This window comes from Trematomus bernacchii, unplaced genomic scaffold (genome assembly GCF_902827165.1).
Source record: "Trematomus bernacchii unplaced genomic scaffold, fTreBer1.1, whole genome shotgun sequence".
NCBI classification, from domain to species: domain Eukaryota; kingdom Metazoa; phylum Chordata; class Actinopteri; order Perciformes; family Nototheniidae; genus Trematomus; species Trematomus bernacchii.
Window position 1 is genome coordinate 12770990 of NW_022988050.1, and position 16109 is coordinate 12787098.

A 16109-nucleotide genomic window follows, 5' to 3' on the forward strand; every position below is an offset into this window, starting at 1 on the left:
TTTTTACGGTAAAATTGATCAAATGACGGCATGTGGTGTAAAAGATGTCTCTCCCATGGAGGAATCCTCAGAGAATTGTAACCAGACTCTGCAGTTCCCCCTATTTCCGTCTATTTTAGGTCATTGGTTTATTTGTACACCCCACAACTCACTATGCAAGGGATATTAACAGTTTTAAGAAATAAAGTCAAAGTACACGTTTGAAAATCATTGGTTCTCCTTACAGTAGTAAATTGATTTAAAAGTGTCTGCAAGGAGATTGTTTGATGATTTAAAGATCAAGATAATCCAATCAAGTAAAACAAGATAGAATCCATAGTTTCAGAAAATGCCCCAACATATGATGATTTTAGGTGACAACAGCCTAGAGGAAGTTGTTTTGGAGATAAATGTAACTCAAACTTTAACCAAAAAAGCAACATTGTTCTTCCAAAAGTGGCGTCAGACTTGAACAAGCTTTAATTTGGAGGATTCTGTAAAATTACATTTGAACTTAACAAGTCTCCTGTGTCATGTGTTATAGTGTGGTGTGTGTGCATTTTGGTGCAACACATACAAATTGATCTTTATTTTCTCCCCATATATCTGAGGAAATGGTTTCGTTCACAGCTCTGCAGCCCACTGAGTCTGTCTTTTGTTGTTCTGGCTAAAGTGAACATTGGATTTCTCTTTCAACATGTTGTGTTGTCACCAAAAAGTGAGTGACGTCAGGTGTTCAGAAGTGCCTGAGTTAATACAACACACAGTGCCCCCCCCGGCAGGTCTAAGGCCAAGGTCCAGTGCCTCTGCCTCCTCCGGACTGGGGACATTTTGTACGTCACATAGTCCTTCTCATCAACACTGTGCTTGTTATATCCTGCAGACACTATTTTTATAAGATAGAAAACCAAGGCTTTTCACTCACTGTTGGATGACTCACAAGTACTTTGCTTTGGGCTGCTGCTTTGTTTGCATAACTCTCTTCTACCGTGATCTGCAATGCAATGTTGTTTTTTTATGTGTGTCTGTGTGTCACCCTCTCTTTGTTGCTTATCAATACATATAGATTCAGTCTGTGTTTCTGTGTATTCATGCCTTTTATGCACCTGCCTGATGGAGAGTGCACTTTGCTGTGTGACTCCCCTCTGCCAGAAACCCCCCCCCCCCACGTGTCCTGACCTTTGTCTGTTGGAGGAGCTGTTCATTGCTTACTCACATCTGACTGGCTATGATAAATAACGGGGGGCAGTCACACAGTCTTGTTTGTAGATTTAATTGAGAGTTACATAAGTTCTTGCTGTTGTTGCCGAAGCGGGAAGGCAGCAGCGGCCATCCTTGGAAAAGTTTAGTTCAGCTGAATTGAGATTTGACACAATAATAAATGGGTTGACAGCAACACAAACAGTCCTTTTCAATTGCCTTTTCTCTCTTGCACATGGATAATACAAATGAAAGGATAGTTTTGGCAGAGCTGCAATGTAACTAAGTACCTTTATTCAAGTACTCTACTAAGTACATCGTTTAAGTATTTGTATCTCAGAGAGAAGTTTTTACTTTTACCCCAATACGACAGCTGTAGTTAGTTTGTAAGCTTTACTTTCTTACAAAATGTGTTTCACATAAAACATAACATTTGATGGTATGTTAAATATATGGATGAATATATTACAAATATGTAAAGGAATTGAACTACTTAATAACATTTAGGCCTCCTCATATGGAGCTATCGGTAATACAGGTTTCTAGACGCTGGTGTAGTAAAGCCAGCTGGTGGTTTATCCTCAAATAGAGTGAATTAAGCAATTTACACAAATTGTCTGCTATTTTACACCTCGTCTGATCACCAAGTTGTAATAGACTGAAATGATCCTTCAAATAAATGCTGTAATCACACACAACTCTACACAGTGGAGCTTTAATTCAAAAGATCACACCCGTAGGACCATTAAAACTCTATCAACACTTTATTTTCACAATTCTCCTTAGCATGCTTGTCGCCAGAAGATTGTTTTTGATTCACTTTGTTAGTGTAATCAAAAGTAAGACTAACTATAAAACCCTAAAGTTGCTCTTCATTAGTTTGTCAATTATTTGACTAAAGAGGACAAACATGTCAGAAATCCCTTAGGCTTCACAAATACTGCCGGATAAAACCATTTCTCTTCACAGAGTGAGGTGCAGAAGCATGCAGTATCTTAACAAATGACTCAAAATAAATGTTTTCCTTTCTTAAAAGTCACTGTTGGTGTCACTTTGGTGAAGGGTTTTCTCTCCCAGCAGCAATATGCACAGTGTCATTCGTCCCTCTGTCTGACGGTTTGATAATAACCTCATTATTGGCTCCATGTGGTTGTCTGTTTGTCAGAGATAGAAGTACCAGTTAAAAAAAAAGTTGGCAGGAAGGAAAGTGGGCAGTTCGAGAGCTTTCAATCTGACTCAGTGTGCCGGGTCTTCTTCAGGGGATGGACGCTCACAGTCATCACCCAGCGTGTCCATGTGACAGTTTACTGGTCATGTGGGGAGATAACCACCTCCCATGTGATGACGGGTAATCACTTATTACATTGAATTAAGCACGATCAAACACACCGCAACACTTCCTGTCATCCCCATTAGCATCCTGGCTATTATATTATAGCATTAAAAGTATGTAATACTAAAGTGGAGATAAGAAATATGAGTCTTTAAGTATGTCTGAATCCTTCTTTGGCGGAAACAGAGGCTCAAGTTTAATGTTGTCCTCCAGACAGATCTTGCAATCCTTGCAATATGTCTGTGCATGGGTAAAACGTGATATTCCATCTCAGCACTTTTTCGTTAGTTCCTCATTTAAAGAGGAACAGTTTGCTTGTCATTCAAAACAATCTTATGATGTATTTGGAGCTGCTGTTGAGTTGTGCTGCATTGTAGAGTTTTTGTTTTTTTACTTTTGGGCAAATGAGTCCCATCATTTAAAACATTTGTATGATTGTTTTGGTGTTTTCACTTTCCTTTCTACAACTTCTAATACTACTACTAATAATAATACTTTTAATTTATATAGCGCTTTTCACATAAAGGTGGGGTAGGTAAGTTTGAGAAACCGGCTCGAGATACACTTTTTGTTATATTGCATGGAATGCTCTTAACATCCCGATAGCAATGAATATCTGAAGTGCTTTGACAAAAAATCCATAAAAAAATGTCATCTGTGGAAGCCGTAGTACTGTAAAAAGCACGACCAATCATTTTAGCCGGCCCGGCTAAAATAACTGGATGGCCTACCTGCCTGTCAGCCTTCCATCTGTGCACAAACTTATCTCGTGCCCTCATTGGTCATGTGCGCGTTCGTGTGTGTTGGAGGAGGGGCTCTGTAAGGAAGTGGCAGATTTTTTCCGGCTGTGTATTTTCAAATTCTAGCGCACTCGAGCTGGTTTCTCCAAAATTACCTACCCCACCTTTAAAGTCGCTTTACAAAAATACAATTCACACAACAAACAAAGATAGTGTGAAGTAAATTAAAAACATTACAAAGACAAAGTTGGCTAATTAATTACAAGATTGACAGAAAAGTAATCCCAACTATTACATCAAGTGAATAAACGATACAGTATTTTGTCATGCAAACAGGGCAAAAAAAGCTCCTTTCAGACTCTCAAACAGGGGGATTTTATGCTATTCTTTGTTTTATATAATTAAAGTGAATATCATTGATCTTAAGTTAGAAAACAGGACATTTAAAAACACAACTTTGGAATACTCTTTGACATTTTATAGACCAAATGACTAATGTAGAAAATAATCGACAGGTGCATCCCTTTACTCCTTTACAGTTGGCTCTAAACTGACCCTGATCAAATTCAATAAGTCTAAGTGAACTGAATGAACCATGCAATATAAAATAACACAATATGTCAGCTTGCATTGCTGGCTCATCATCTGTTCACTTGCAGCCGTTGCGCTGTGATCCCCAGGCCCAGCTGCACTCCACCCTTCTCGCTCCATTACAATGAACAGGAGGACAGATTGACTGCGACAGGCGTGCAGTACCTCACACTACAGTACATCGATTGCTGGGGGACAGATATAGGTTGTCTTATTACTGTGAGCCGAGACATGCTGCCATCGGCTCACAACGGAAGGGAAAGGAGGAGAGGGAGGAAGAGAGGCGATTAATATGCCCATCTGCTCGCTGCTGACTCATATTCCTCAGTGTAACACTGTCCAAACCTTCATTATACTGTTGTTCTTTCTGTGTGGTTTTCTTTTCCATATCAAAGCTCTGTTAGCCTACTTCTACACAGAGGAAGAAAAAACAATGCCCTCCTTTTTTATTGTGTCACAGCAGCAGAGCGACCTGCCCCAATTTCGGAAGTGCAACACCAAAGTGTGTTCAAATATTTAGTTTAGTGCACCAGGTCCAAATATATTAATTATATTAATAATCTGTTTGTCTGCCCCTTCCTCTGTTACCCTCATTCACACACACACACACACACACACACACACACACACACACACACACACACACACACACACACACACACACACACACACACACACACACACACACACACACACACACACACACACACACACACACACACACACACACACAGCTGATGATGGCAGAATGACTGATGCTGTTTGGCATTACTGGGGCACAATTCCTTCTGAATGCCCTAAACTGTGGCCTCCCCTGCGCCCCCATCCCCACACTCTCCACAGTCCTCTTAGCGAGTATCCAGTGACCCCCCATCTTCAAGACACACTGTCAAACCTCACCCTTTGGCAGTCACGCTAAGCATGCTCACATTGTGTCAAGACTGTTAATACGTGACCCTCGACTGGAGGTCGTTTGGAAATGTTTGATTCTGGAGGATAAATTATGCCAAAAGTGTACTCTTTGTTATCTTAAGGAATATTATGAGATGAAGCTACATTCTCAAATGTATCAATGATTAAGGTTTGAAAATACAAGATTTACTAGAATCTTACCTCAATAAGTAGCATAGAATAAGCTAAAGTATATCCTAATTGAATAACCCACAAATTAGCATTGCCCTTCCATAAAGTTATTGTGATTTTTAGACCTGTAAACATTAATGCATTAATTGGGTTATGTTATTTGCTAAGTAAAACAAGCAAAAACTCTTATATGTGAATACATCTGTTGTAAATGTTTACTGGTTTCTTTGCTAGTTGTGGAAAGAAGAGCATTTGAGGGCATCAGGCTTTGGGAAACATCACTGTTTGACATTGTTGACGGTTTTCAGACTTTCTATAGGCCAACAACTGTGTGTCGTATACTTGCAGGTCTGTTAGGCAGTGCTAGATTCAACGGCTCTTCCCAGAACTACAGCACGCTCCTGCTGGAGGAAGAGACCGGCCTGCTGTACGTGGGAGGCAGAGGAGCTCTGCACGCGCTCAACACCTCCAACATCTCCACCCCTTCAAACCTCACGGTGAGTGCCACAGATCAGCATGTTAATTACCACAAAGAAACAGCAAACACCCGGTTTCACACATTTATTTTCATTTCTTGAGTGCTAAAAGAGGACAAACTAATAATAGCCTTAAGCAGATTGAGCAAATCCCATTGTGTACGTCCAATTTTATGGATATGGCATTAAATGCACCAGGCGTTTATTCAAGGGTTACTGAACATGAAGCCAGAAAATAAAGTGAGCTGTCTTTTTCCTCTCTTCCTGTTTGTCACACATACACATTTGTTCTGCTTCATCTCCCCACTGTTCTGTCTATAGATCTTTCTATTTATCTATGTATGTTTCCATCTCTATTTATTGATCTGAGTCATTCTTATTATGCCCCCTCCCTGTTGTTTGCAGATTGATTGGAATGCTTCCCCTGAACAGAAGAAACAGTGTCTAAACAAAGGCAGAGACAATCAGGTAGCTTCATATCAAGTGTATTGTATTATTATTCAGTCCCTCTTAATTTTAAGAAAACTCTTTATTTACTGGGTTATCATTGTAGAACAGTTCTGCTTTTTAATGTGTAGATTGCTTCTTAAGGCAGACAAGTTGATAATCCTTTCAATTGCTTCTTATTACATTTCTCCTGAGAATACAAAATCCCAGTCGTTCATTGAATTTGTGCATAAAATAGCCCCTGTACATGAAGTGGATTGACTGGCCTATGCTTTCTGTTGCTCTCGCCAATTGTTGAGACAGAAATAACCTATTTTCCTCTGTTCTCTGCAGACAGAGTGCTACAATCACATCCGCTTCCTGCAGAGATTCAATGAGACTCACCTGTATGTCTGTGGAACAAACGCCTTCAGACCTCTTTGCGCTTACATGGTAAGAGCTTGTGTTGTTTCATAATAGTTCCCTTACGACTACACTTAAATTGAAATGATTCATTGTCTTTTTTCTCTCTGTAAGGATGCAGAGCGGTTCAACTTCACCTCTGGCTTTGAGGAGGGCAGAGAAAGGTGTCCATATGACCCAGCAAAGGGGTACACCGGCCTTATTGTAGGTGTGTATTCCAAATGTGCCCTTTTTTTTTTCATGATTTTATAAAAGAAACAGAAGAATACAGTAGAAATACACAAAAACATAGTAAAACTGTTTACACTATACATTCATACAAAATACAAATGCAATATTGATGGAAAATCTGACAGTATACAGTAACAAATCAGTTATCATTTAATGAAGTCAAACACAATACATCTTTCCCACTATTGCAATAATTGATCAACTTAGTATTTTTCTCCATATGTTAAACATTAGTCACAATACCTGATACAGTCAGTGTATGCTAGAGCTTTCTTCCTGGGTGCTATTATATATCTTGAATAGATATTCTTCTTGTACCAATAAATGAGCCGCCATTCCAAATTGAATTTGTTTCACACAGCATATTGGTGTAGTCATAGAAGCATGCAGCTAAGGGGAACATTTGCTGGCAAAAACAGGGCACCATGCTTGATTCCAGCTAAAACAATAGCCTGCAGATTTGCTAGCTACTCTGCGAGGCTATACGAAATGCTAACGTCATCCCGCTATGAGTCTGTCAAGAGTCTTCGTCATCGAGGTCATGGTATATCCAGAGGGCTAAGTCAAGGGCAGGACTAGCTTTAGACGCTAACATGCTTACAATGACAATTTTAACATGGAGATGTTTAGTAGATATAGCTTTAATTTAGCACGTAAGCATGCTAAAATGTGCTAATTAGCACTAAAGCACAACTGAGGCTGAACATATTTTTGCATGTGTTTGTTCATGAAGTAAGTATGAAAAAGTGATTTATAAGTGTTAGGCAAACTAAAGTTTTGAGCTGATGACGGCGCTAGGTCAAAAGTCAGAGGATCAACACAGTTTTACAGTTCATTTTGCCGGGGAACATCCCATTCTGAACCAAATTTCATGGCAATTTTCTTCTGTTTTTCATCCTTCTTCAGACGGTGAGATGTTCACAGCCTCTCAGTATGAGTTTCGAAGCTCTCCAGATGTGCGCAGAAACTTCCCCTTCCCTACGCTCAGGACTGAGGAGGCCCCAACTCGATGGCTTCTGGGTAATTACATTATATGACAACAAAAGCCATAGAAGGGAGAAAAGCCTTGAGAAAACATCAAGTAATGATTAAGTGTGTGCAAAAACATTTCATTCTCTGGTGGTTTATATAATTCCACTTACAGTAAAGTACCTAAGTGGATGTGTTGATGTTAATACAGAAACTGATGGACTTGGAGATTGAAAATCACATCACACAAATTGCACTGCACTGCAGCTCTAACTGGCTTAGATGTGGCTATTCAATCATACTTAAAAGCTCCATCTTTGGTTTCCAAGGAGACACTTCCTCAGTTGCTAATAGGTCTGTGTTTGGACATGTGGATCTCATTGTGTGTGTGTGTGTGTGTGTGTCTTGTTTGTGTGTGTACAGAGGCAGATTTTGTGGGATCTGTGCTGCTGAAGGAGAGCATTAACAGCTCTATCGGTGACGACGACAAGATTTACTTCTTCTTCACGGAGAGAAGCCAGGAGCAGATTGCCTACCCGAGCCAGACCAAGGTGTCCAGGGTCGCCCGAGTCTGCAAGGTCAGCGAGAGCAACTAACCCACATACTAGTAACCATAATCATATTAATGGTTTGGAAAGTGAATTAAAGAAAAGACACAAATTAACATAACAGATTTATAGTGACTGCAATGTCAGGGAATAAAAGGGTTACGATGGGGGTGGAGAAAAAGTTGCCAGTATTTGAAAATGGTGGGATTATTTATTGCTTTATGTCACTGATTAAAGTGAAGTAAAATTAATTTAAGAAGACTTTCTGTTTGAGATTCTTCTCTCGCAGTTGCCCTTCTTCTCCCACTGTCATTTTAGTGCTGAACGAAGCAGCAGTTTGGTATCTCTTATCTTGGTTGGTGGTTCTTTCTGTGCCACTGTTGCCAGGCAAACTACAAGTCTCCAACCTCCACCTCCAATGGCAAACCCTCTCCCTCTATTTTTATGCCATCTCTTCCTCTTCCACTCCTCCTCCTCCTCCCTTTCCCCCCCCCCCCCTCTCACCTCATTTCACTTGCGATCAGCATCTCCATTTGAAACGACATGCCCAGCAACTCCTTTTCTCCTCCCCCCTTTTTTTTTCTTCTCCCTGTCGTTTCTTTTGGCCATGCATGGTGCTGTCATTACCATCACAGTATGCTGCTGTGCTGAATTCACTGTTGCAGTTTCTCTAAGGGTTCATCAAAAAGTGTCTTAAAAGATTCTGAGCGGTTGAGATGATGTTATGAATACGTTGAAATCCCTACAGTATATCCCCTTTTGTGAGAATGTGAAAAGGATTTGCTCGGATGCATGGGAGGAAAGAAGAATGAATGTGAAAGCTGAACATTGCGTAAGCACTTGAAATTAATATTAAGGAAGAAACTATGTGAATAGTTCACCCACAAAATAACTGTATATCAATTACTCATCCAGTGTTTCAGAAGACACTTTTTCTAATACCTCCAGGGTGAAAAAAAGAGTAGAAAAACCGAGGACATTTTGATGAATTTAAGTAAATTGAGGATGCCCATAACACTAGCAAAAATAAATAAAAAAACTAAATCCACTAATTCACAAACACATAAAATGTCAATTAAATCATGCCATTTAAAAACATGAAACTACTCTAGGTAACGTTTTGAGTGTTATGCATGTGTTTGTAAATGGCTGTATTGAATTTGTTGCTGTTGTTAAAAATGGCCTCGATTTACCTCAATTCATCAAGGTTTTTCACCATTTTTGAATCCTTGGATCCCCATGGAGGTTTGCGAGAAAAACAAAGTTGTTTTCGAGAATTCAAAGTAACCCACCATGAGTCATTGATATACGTGGGTTATTCCTTTAATTAATGACCATTGTCAGTGTGATATGTGGAGCTATTATTTGGAGATTATTTTACAAGTTTAATTCTTTTTTCCACATTCATACACTTGAATTCCTGGGAAGTCTTTCCTTTTAATGATTGCACATTTGCAGTGAAATAATTTCTGAACTTCCTGCTTGCTTCCTAAATTCTGTTTCCACAAACAGCTCACGATCCTCTCTGCATCCAAAACAAGTCATTTCTAGAAATAAGGTCTGGAGTCCTCGCCTCCTCTTCATCAGAGCGGTGGAGAGTGTAATCTCTCAGTCTGAACTAGGCCACAGCGGTACATGCAGCTGTCGAGCTGGTCCCAGATCAGCCCCGTGGCAGACAGACTCACTGATTTGATGCAGATCCGCAGATAGTGAAGGTCCCTGGTAGTAGCCTCTGGCCTGAAAACTCTGAACACTTGCCATTTTTGAGCTGCATAACTAGTTGTCCTCTTCTGTTTGTCACTTTCCATCCAGACTGCATCTACTCCTTCTGCAATCATGACCTATTTTCACAGAGAAGGTCTTTTCAGGAACAAAAAAGCAGAAATCAATGCCACTTGGCCATTATTTACTACTATATCTTCTGCTCAGAGAGAAAGGCTGATATCTTCAGAAAGCGACTTTATGTCAGGCTCAAACTGTTTTCATTATGTCGCCTCGGCTTAATTTCCCCACAGGCGTATTTTGCAGTGCTACGCTTGGATTCATGAGTCGTATTTTCTTGGATTTACGTCATCACAGCCCGATGACCCTGACCATGCTTTGATTGACGTTGATTGTGATTTACAAGTGCATCCTTTTAGCTCTTGCATACATCTCTATAAGGAACGCTTATGTTATGTTCTCAGTGGTATCTATCTCTACCCTGCCTTTTCTTCTTTTCTTCAGCCCTTTCCTCTCTTTCCATTAACTTTGTTGTTAGGGATAGAATTTCTTAACGTGGCATCTTTTGTTTTGCATACCTATAAGGTACATCGATTAAACCTATTTTTGTGTGGGAGGCCGAGGCGGGCAGAGAGATTTGATGGATGACAGACGTCTGCGAAAGACATGAACTAAGAAAGATGAGGCGCTATAAATTGAACAAACAAAGAGAAAAATCGACTTTCTATCTTTTATTTTCTCTTCTTAATGAGGTGTGGTAAATTACTCTTGTAGGGAGAGATTTCTTGCTGCTTTGTCTCCCCATGCCACCGAAATGCAATTAGAGGAAATGTGCTAAAGTAAGCACTAACTGTGAGCTCCTGTTTCGTAAGACTCACTTCCTTTCTATAGTTATGTGGACATTATGATTTGATTCCATCTTTAAGGGAGATAATTATATCATTGTTTAACAGTTTTTTCAATCACAAGTTTGTGCTTGCTGATGCGTTTATGAGTATGAGAGTTTGTAATCTAAGATATATTAGCTCCATTGACTTCCATTCATCCATATACGTTGTCTCCTCTGTGTGCAGAATGACTGGGGAGGCCAGAGGACCCTGCAGAGGAAGTGGACCTCTTTCCTTAAGGCCAGAATGGTGTGTTCAGTCCCAGAATATGAGCTGCACCTCAACATCCTGCGCAGTGTGTTTGTCCTGCAGGGTCGGGACGCTCAAAGCAGCATTTTCTATGGTGTCTTCGGCCTGGAATGGTAAGAGACAACATGGATTCTGCTTTGAATATTATCTTTCTTTTAGGTTGGATGAATAATCGTATTCTACACTAACTGGCCTGGCTTTACCTCTGCCAAGGAGGTTTCGGCTCGGTTTGTTTGTCTGTCAATAGGATTACAGAGAAACCTATGGGCCTGATTTCCATGAAAAACGCCTTCAGGGGTGTATTCTGGGCCAAGGAAGAACATAACATTTTGGGAGGAATCAAGGGCTGGATACACACATTCAGTTTTTATTTTCATTAACACTGAGAGATAGAGCATCTGTGCTGCATTTGGTGTTGGAATAAGCGGATAAATTATCCATATGACTGCGGAAAACCACACGAACGCCCTCACAAGTCAGAACATCAACCCAACATCAAAATAGATATCAACATTTATTTTAAATGATCTGAGCAATCAAAAAAAACAAACAGATTCTCCATGTAGTTTCCACATTACGTCTTAAAACTAATGAACACACCGCCGTCTGAAGAAAAACTTCCCATCTCTGGAAATGGGACATTCCAGGGAACATATACAGTACATGTCCCCAAAATTAAGCCCTGCCAATTTGGTATATTTTGAAGCTTTGGAATCTAGACAAGAATTTCAAATGTTGTGCAGTAAACAGTATGACGACATCACAAGTGAGAATGAATGTAAAATTAAGTATTTTAGGACAAAAAACGTCTGCAAAAGTTCCCTCCAGAGGGAGTTTCTCACTCCCCCCTCCCTGAAACGCCTCCATTAGACTCCTTTGTTTACTTCAGTAACATAGTGACATCACTACGTAACACTTGCGCTTCTATTGGCTAGCACACCAACACATTGTAACTGAGGTGGCGGGACATTTCTTAGCAGTTGATCAATCACAACGGAGCCGTCCAGCTAACCAATCAGAGCAGACTGGGCTCTGGTTTCAGACAGAGAGCTTTTTTCAGACAGAGAGCTTTTTGAACATTAAAGCATGGAAACATGTCACAAAACCTGTCATTTCCATATGTGTCTTGGGCTCCACAAACCTGCGCTGGATATTTTTCTTTATTTTCTGACATCCTACCGATTGAACAATTACTCGTAAAATAATCCCCATATTACCAGATAACGATAACCATCATTTATTCCAACCCTGAGCTGTCAAAACAAAAGCGGCAGGCTGCAGTCAGAGCTGACGTGACGGCTGCCTTTGGAATATCTGGCAGCGGAGTGAGTGTGTGTTTATGCAGAGTCATGCTGCATAAAACTGTCCCCAGGGTGTTGAGATTCAGATGCAAAGGATAGCATTGCAACAGGACAGTAACACGATCTACTTCCCTGTTGATTTTTCCTATATTTTTGTTTTTTTCACCACTACACTTCCTTTCGTGGATATTCAAGCTCAACCTCTACCAGTCTATTTCCTCATTCAGTGATGGAGCACTTATTTGTATTATCAAATCTGTTCTTCAGTTTCTAGAGTCATTGATTCATTGTTTTGGTCTTTAAAAATCTCAGGAATTAGTCAAACATATCCATCCCAGATGTCCAATGTCTTATTTTGTCAGTCCAAAAAAAGAACATTTGAGAGGCATGAAAACAGTATTTTCCGTCACTTTTTTCTCTGTCTCTTTCTTGTCCGTCTCCATACTCTGTGTTGTGGGGAAAAAAGGCCCACACACCTGCGAGTAGTATTAGTCACTATGCGTTAGACTCAGGCGGGAAACAGTGAGTAAGCCCCTGAGCTATAACTGCTCACCAGTTTTAAAGACAGATTCAGGTTTCACTTCAATCTCTTCTTCCTCACTTTGCTTTTGAAGACTGAGGTGGGCACACACAATGGACTTAAGAATGTGACGCATACATTTCCCCCCCATTACTAATCTCACCTGTAGGGTTTAAGATTAAGGGTCACCTGGTTCCACGACTCATGCTGTTGTTATGTTGTTCTAAAAGTCTTTTCTTTCACCAAAGCCACAAATGGAGCTCTTTATTCATGACTCACAGGGAGTGGGTATTTCGGTGCTGAAATCTCTGCAAAACAAACATGTCCTTCTGGAGTGGCTGATGGCATGAGCTACAGAGGATAAAGAGCAAAATCACACACCTGTCAGTGACAGAACCCCCACATGTCCATTCAAGACAAATTGATAAAATCCAAGTGGAAAATGTGAGGGTGAAACTTTAGCACGTCAACACCCCCAGTTTTCATAAAACAGAGATGAGCAGCCCATTTCCGCCTTACGATCCATCATGCGTTTGAAATTCGATCTGTGTGGCAGTTTCTCCCCTGATAATAACCCCTCGGTGTGTGTCCCACATTGAGTCATTAATCCTGACTGTGTCCTCTGAATATGTCCTCAGGAAGAATATCAAAGCCTCTGCTATCTGCCAGTACGCCTTCTCAGATGTGCAGAAGGCTTTCGATGGGCCGTACATGGAGGTGCAGGACTCAAAGTGGAGGGAGTTCACGGGGAAAGTTCCAGAGCCAAGACCTGGATCTGTGAGTTTCATCTGTAAAAACTCTTACTATTATCAAAGTATTTAACGTCCAGCTCTTTCTCTGATCACTCCCCTGTCTTTGATCCCTCCACAGTGTATAACAGACGCTCACAGGTCGCAGGGCATTAACTCGTCTCGGGACCTGCCAGATAATGTCCTCACTTTCGCCAGAAGGCACCCACTCATGGCCAGCCAGGTGCACCCAATAGGGGTTCGCCCACTCATGTTCAAGAGGAGTGTCAACTATGTCAAGATAGTCGTGCACAAGGAGCCAGCGCTGGATGGGAACATTTATACCGTTCTGTTTTTGGGAACCGGTGAGTTGTACTACTGAGAGTCAACAAATACAATACAAAGAACAAAAGCAACAAGAAATGGGAGGGCTAACATTTGTTTTTTTGGGGCAAAAACAGAATAAGATAACAGACAAAAGAAAGTTAATGCACTGAAACATCTAAAAACTGAACCATACACATGGCTGTTAAATATTTGTTTTTATCCAACTCTTCAAAATATAATGTAATCCTATTTTCGTTGACAAAAAATGGTCTTTTCATTGTATTTTGCAATATATAAGTAATTTGATCCAGATTACTTCCTGGTTGAGCTTTTAGTATAAATATTTGACCCATGAATTATATTTATATATAAATAATATAATTATCTGGGATCAATCTGTACTATATAAACCTAATGTTTAAAGGAGTACATTTAAAATAAATGTAGCCAATTTTGGATATTGATCCACAAATGTCTTATCAGTGGACAATATAAAATCAACTGGTGTTCTTCCAGTACAGATGAGACGTGTTTAGCGTTTTTTTAGTAGCAGTCATCTTGTAGAATATCTCCAATTCATAGATTCTGGAGTAAAACAATGTGTTTCCTTTGAGAAATAAATAGATTTAAAGCATCAATGAAAGAAAAAGGTTGTATCTTCTCTTACAGATGACGGCTGGCTGCACAGAGCTGTAGACATTGGTGGAGAGATGCACATCATAGAGGAGCTTCAGCTGTTTGATAAAGCGCAGCCCATAGAGAGCATGGTCATATCCTCTGCTCTGGTATGTATGCATGCTTGTAGAGTTCCTAATTAACCGCCTATTTATGCTAAAGTCATGCAAATTAAAACCTTTGATAGATCATGGTCTGACTTATTAATTAACGACGTATAATTGGAATGTAAAGATGCCTTGACAATTATTTATTAATTGGATTGGGTCATTAGAGCACTTTAAAGAATATTTTAATACATGTATACAAGCGACACATATAAGTTAAGTTTTGGGTGTGCAGCTTATCTACAGCCACAAGGCAATTCTCCTCAGTGATTGATTATTAATCAGGTTTTTTAATAACAGTGCATTACAATCCTTGTGATTTGTCTAGTTTCAGGCTTTAGAAGTCATAAATATAAAATCTCTCCATCTTGTGTTTTGCAGAGGAGTATTTACGTTGGCTCGTACTCCGGAGTGGTGCAGGTACCAATGTCCGCCTGTGAGAGATACACTTCCTGTTACGACTGTGTGTTCGCCAGAGATCCTTTCTGTGGCTGGGACGGGAAGGTGTGTGTGGAAATATCCTCACATGCACAGAGGTGAGGGAACACACAGCTGAACACTAACCACTGCACATTTCCTCTTTTCTTTTTAAATGTGTTGCTTCTCTGGATCAAAGAGGACACAGTAAGACAAACAGAGCCAAAACAGTCTATTCAATTCATTTATTCACAAACGTAAAGAGACCCTATTTAAAATATATTGTACATATCTAAAATGGCTGAAAGTTCATGTATCAACATTTACAAGCTAAAAAACACCAAACAAGTACATTAAAACTAAACTGATCTAATTCTAACTACAAAATGGTGCCATCACATTCATTTCATCATCAAGACATTGGTTTGAAATAAGTAAGATATGATAAGCACAGACATAAGGTAAAGGTATAATATTGATACAATTTAAATGCATTATAAGTCCCCAGCCATTTAGTGTAATCAAGCTTTGACATATTTGATTCACAACTGCTGCTTTAAGCTCCTTTTAAAGACCGATCATGATGTGTTTATAGTGTTATCAATCTCATTCAATACCTCTGCAAACCACACTAAGCCTGGTACTTTCAAGTTTACGTTTTTACCCTTTATAAAATGCTTTTTCCTAGTATTACATAACTCCCAGGAGAAGAATACTAATGCACATTGTTCAGGTATATACGATAACTCGATGTTTTATAGGAAGTATAAAGACAGCAGTTACAGAGTGTCTGCATTGCTTCCCCATTTCTCCTGAGTCATATATCTTCCTAAAACTCCTCTGAAGGTCCACCTGTTTTAAATGAATTTTCTCCACTATATGCTTGCACTTGGATGACAGCCATATAAGCTTTTTACATTTGAGTAAAGGTATTCTGTATTCTTCAGGTAAAAATAAAAGGGATTTTTTTAATAAAGTGTATATAAGTATCAACACCTCCACATGAATAATATAACAAGGACCTACAATAGTGAGCTGTTCAATGATGATTACATACATCATTGGTGTAAATGGAATGAGTAATAGACCTGCAAACAGAGATAACATTTGGACTCTGTTTACATGTTTGCATTACATGACCTTTCTTTCTTTCTTCTGGGCCCGACAGCAATACTGG

At 39.7% G+C, this 16109-nt stretch overlaps 1 protein-coding gene across 1 annotated transcript in view; it reads left to right on the forward strand.

Moving 5' to 3' along the window:
* Positions 1-16109, forward strand: part of sema4gb (sema domain, immunoglobulin domain (Ig), transmembrane domain (TM) and short cytoplasmic domain, (semaphorin) 4Gb) — a 37153-nt gene that overhangs the window by 12089 nt on the left and 8955 nt on the right. Inside the window, exons 3-13 of the mRNA XM_034119692.1 lie at positions 5275-5423; positions 5808-5870; positions 6183-6281; positions 6366-6459; positions 7389-7502; positions 7875-8029; positions 10795-10970; positions 13317-13455; positions 13549-13771; positions 14403-14518; positions 14897-15051. Coding sequence (XP_033975583.1) covers positions 5275-5423; positions 5808-5870; positions 6183-6281; positions 6366-6459; positions 7389-7502; positions 7875-8029; positions 10795-10970; positions 13317-13455; positions 13549-13771; positions 14403-14518; positions 14897-15051 — 1483 coding nt within the window. The remainder of the gene's footprint in view (positions 1-5274; positions 5424-5807; positions 5871-6182; positions 6282-6365; positions 6460-7388; positions 7503-7874; positions 8030-10794; positions 10971-13316; positions 13456-13548; positions 13772-14402; positions 14519-14896; positions 15052-16109) is intronic.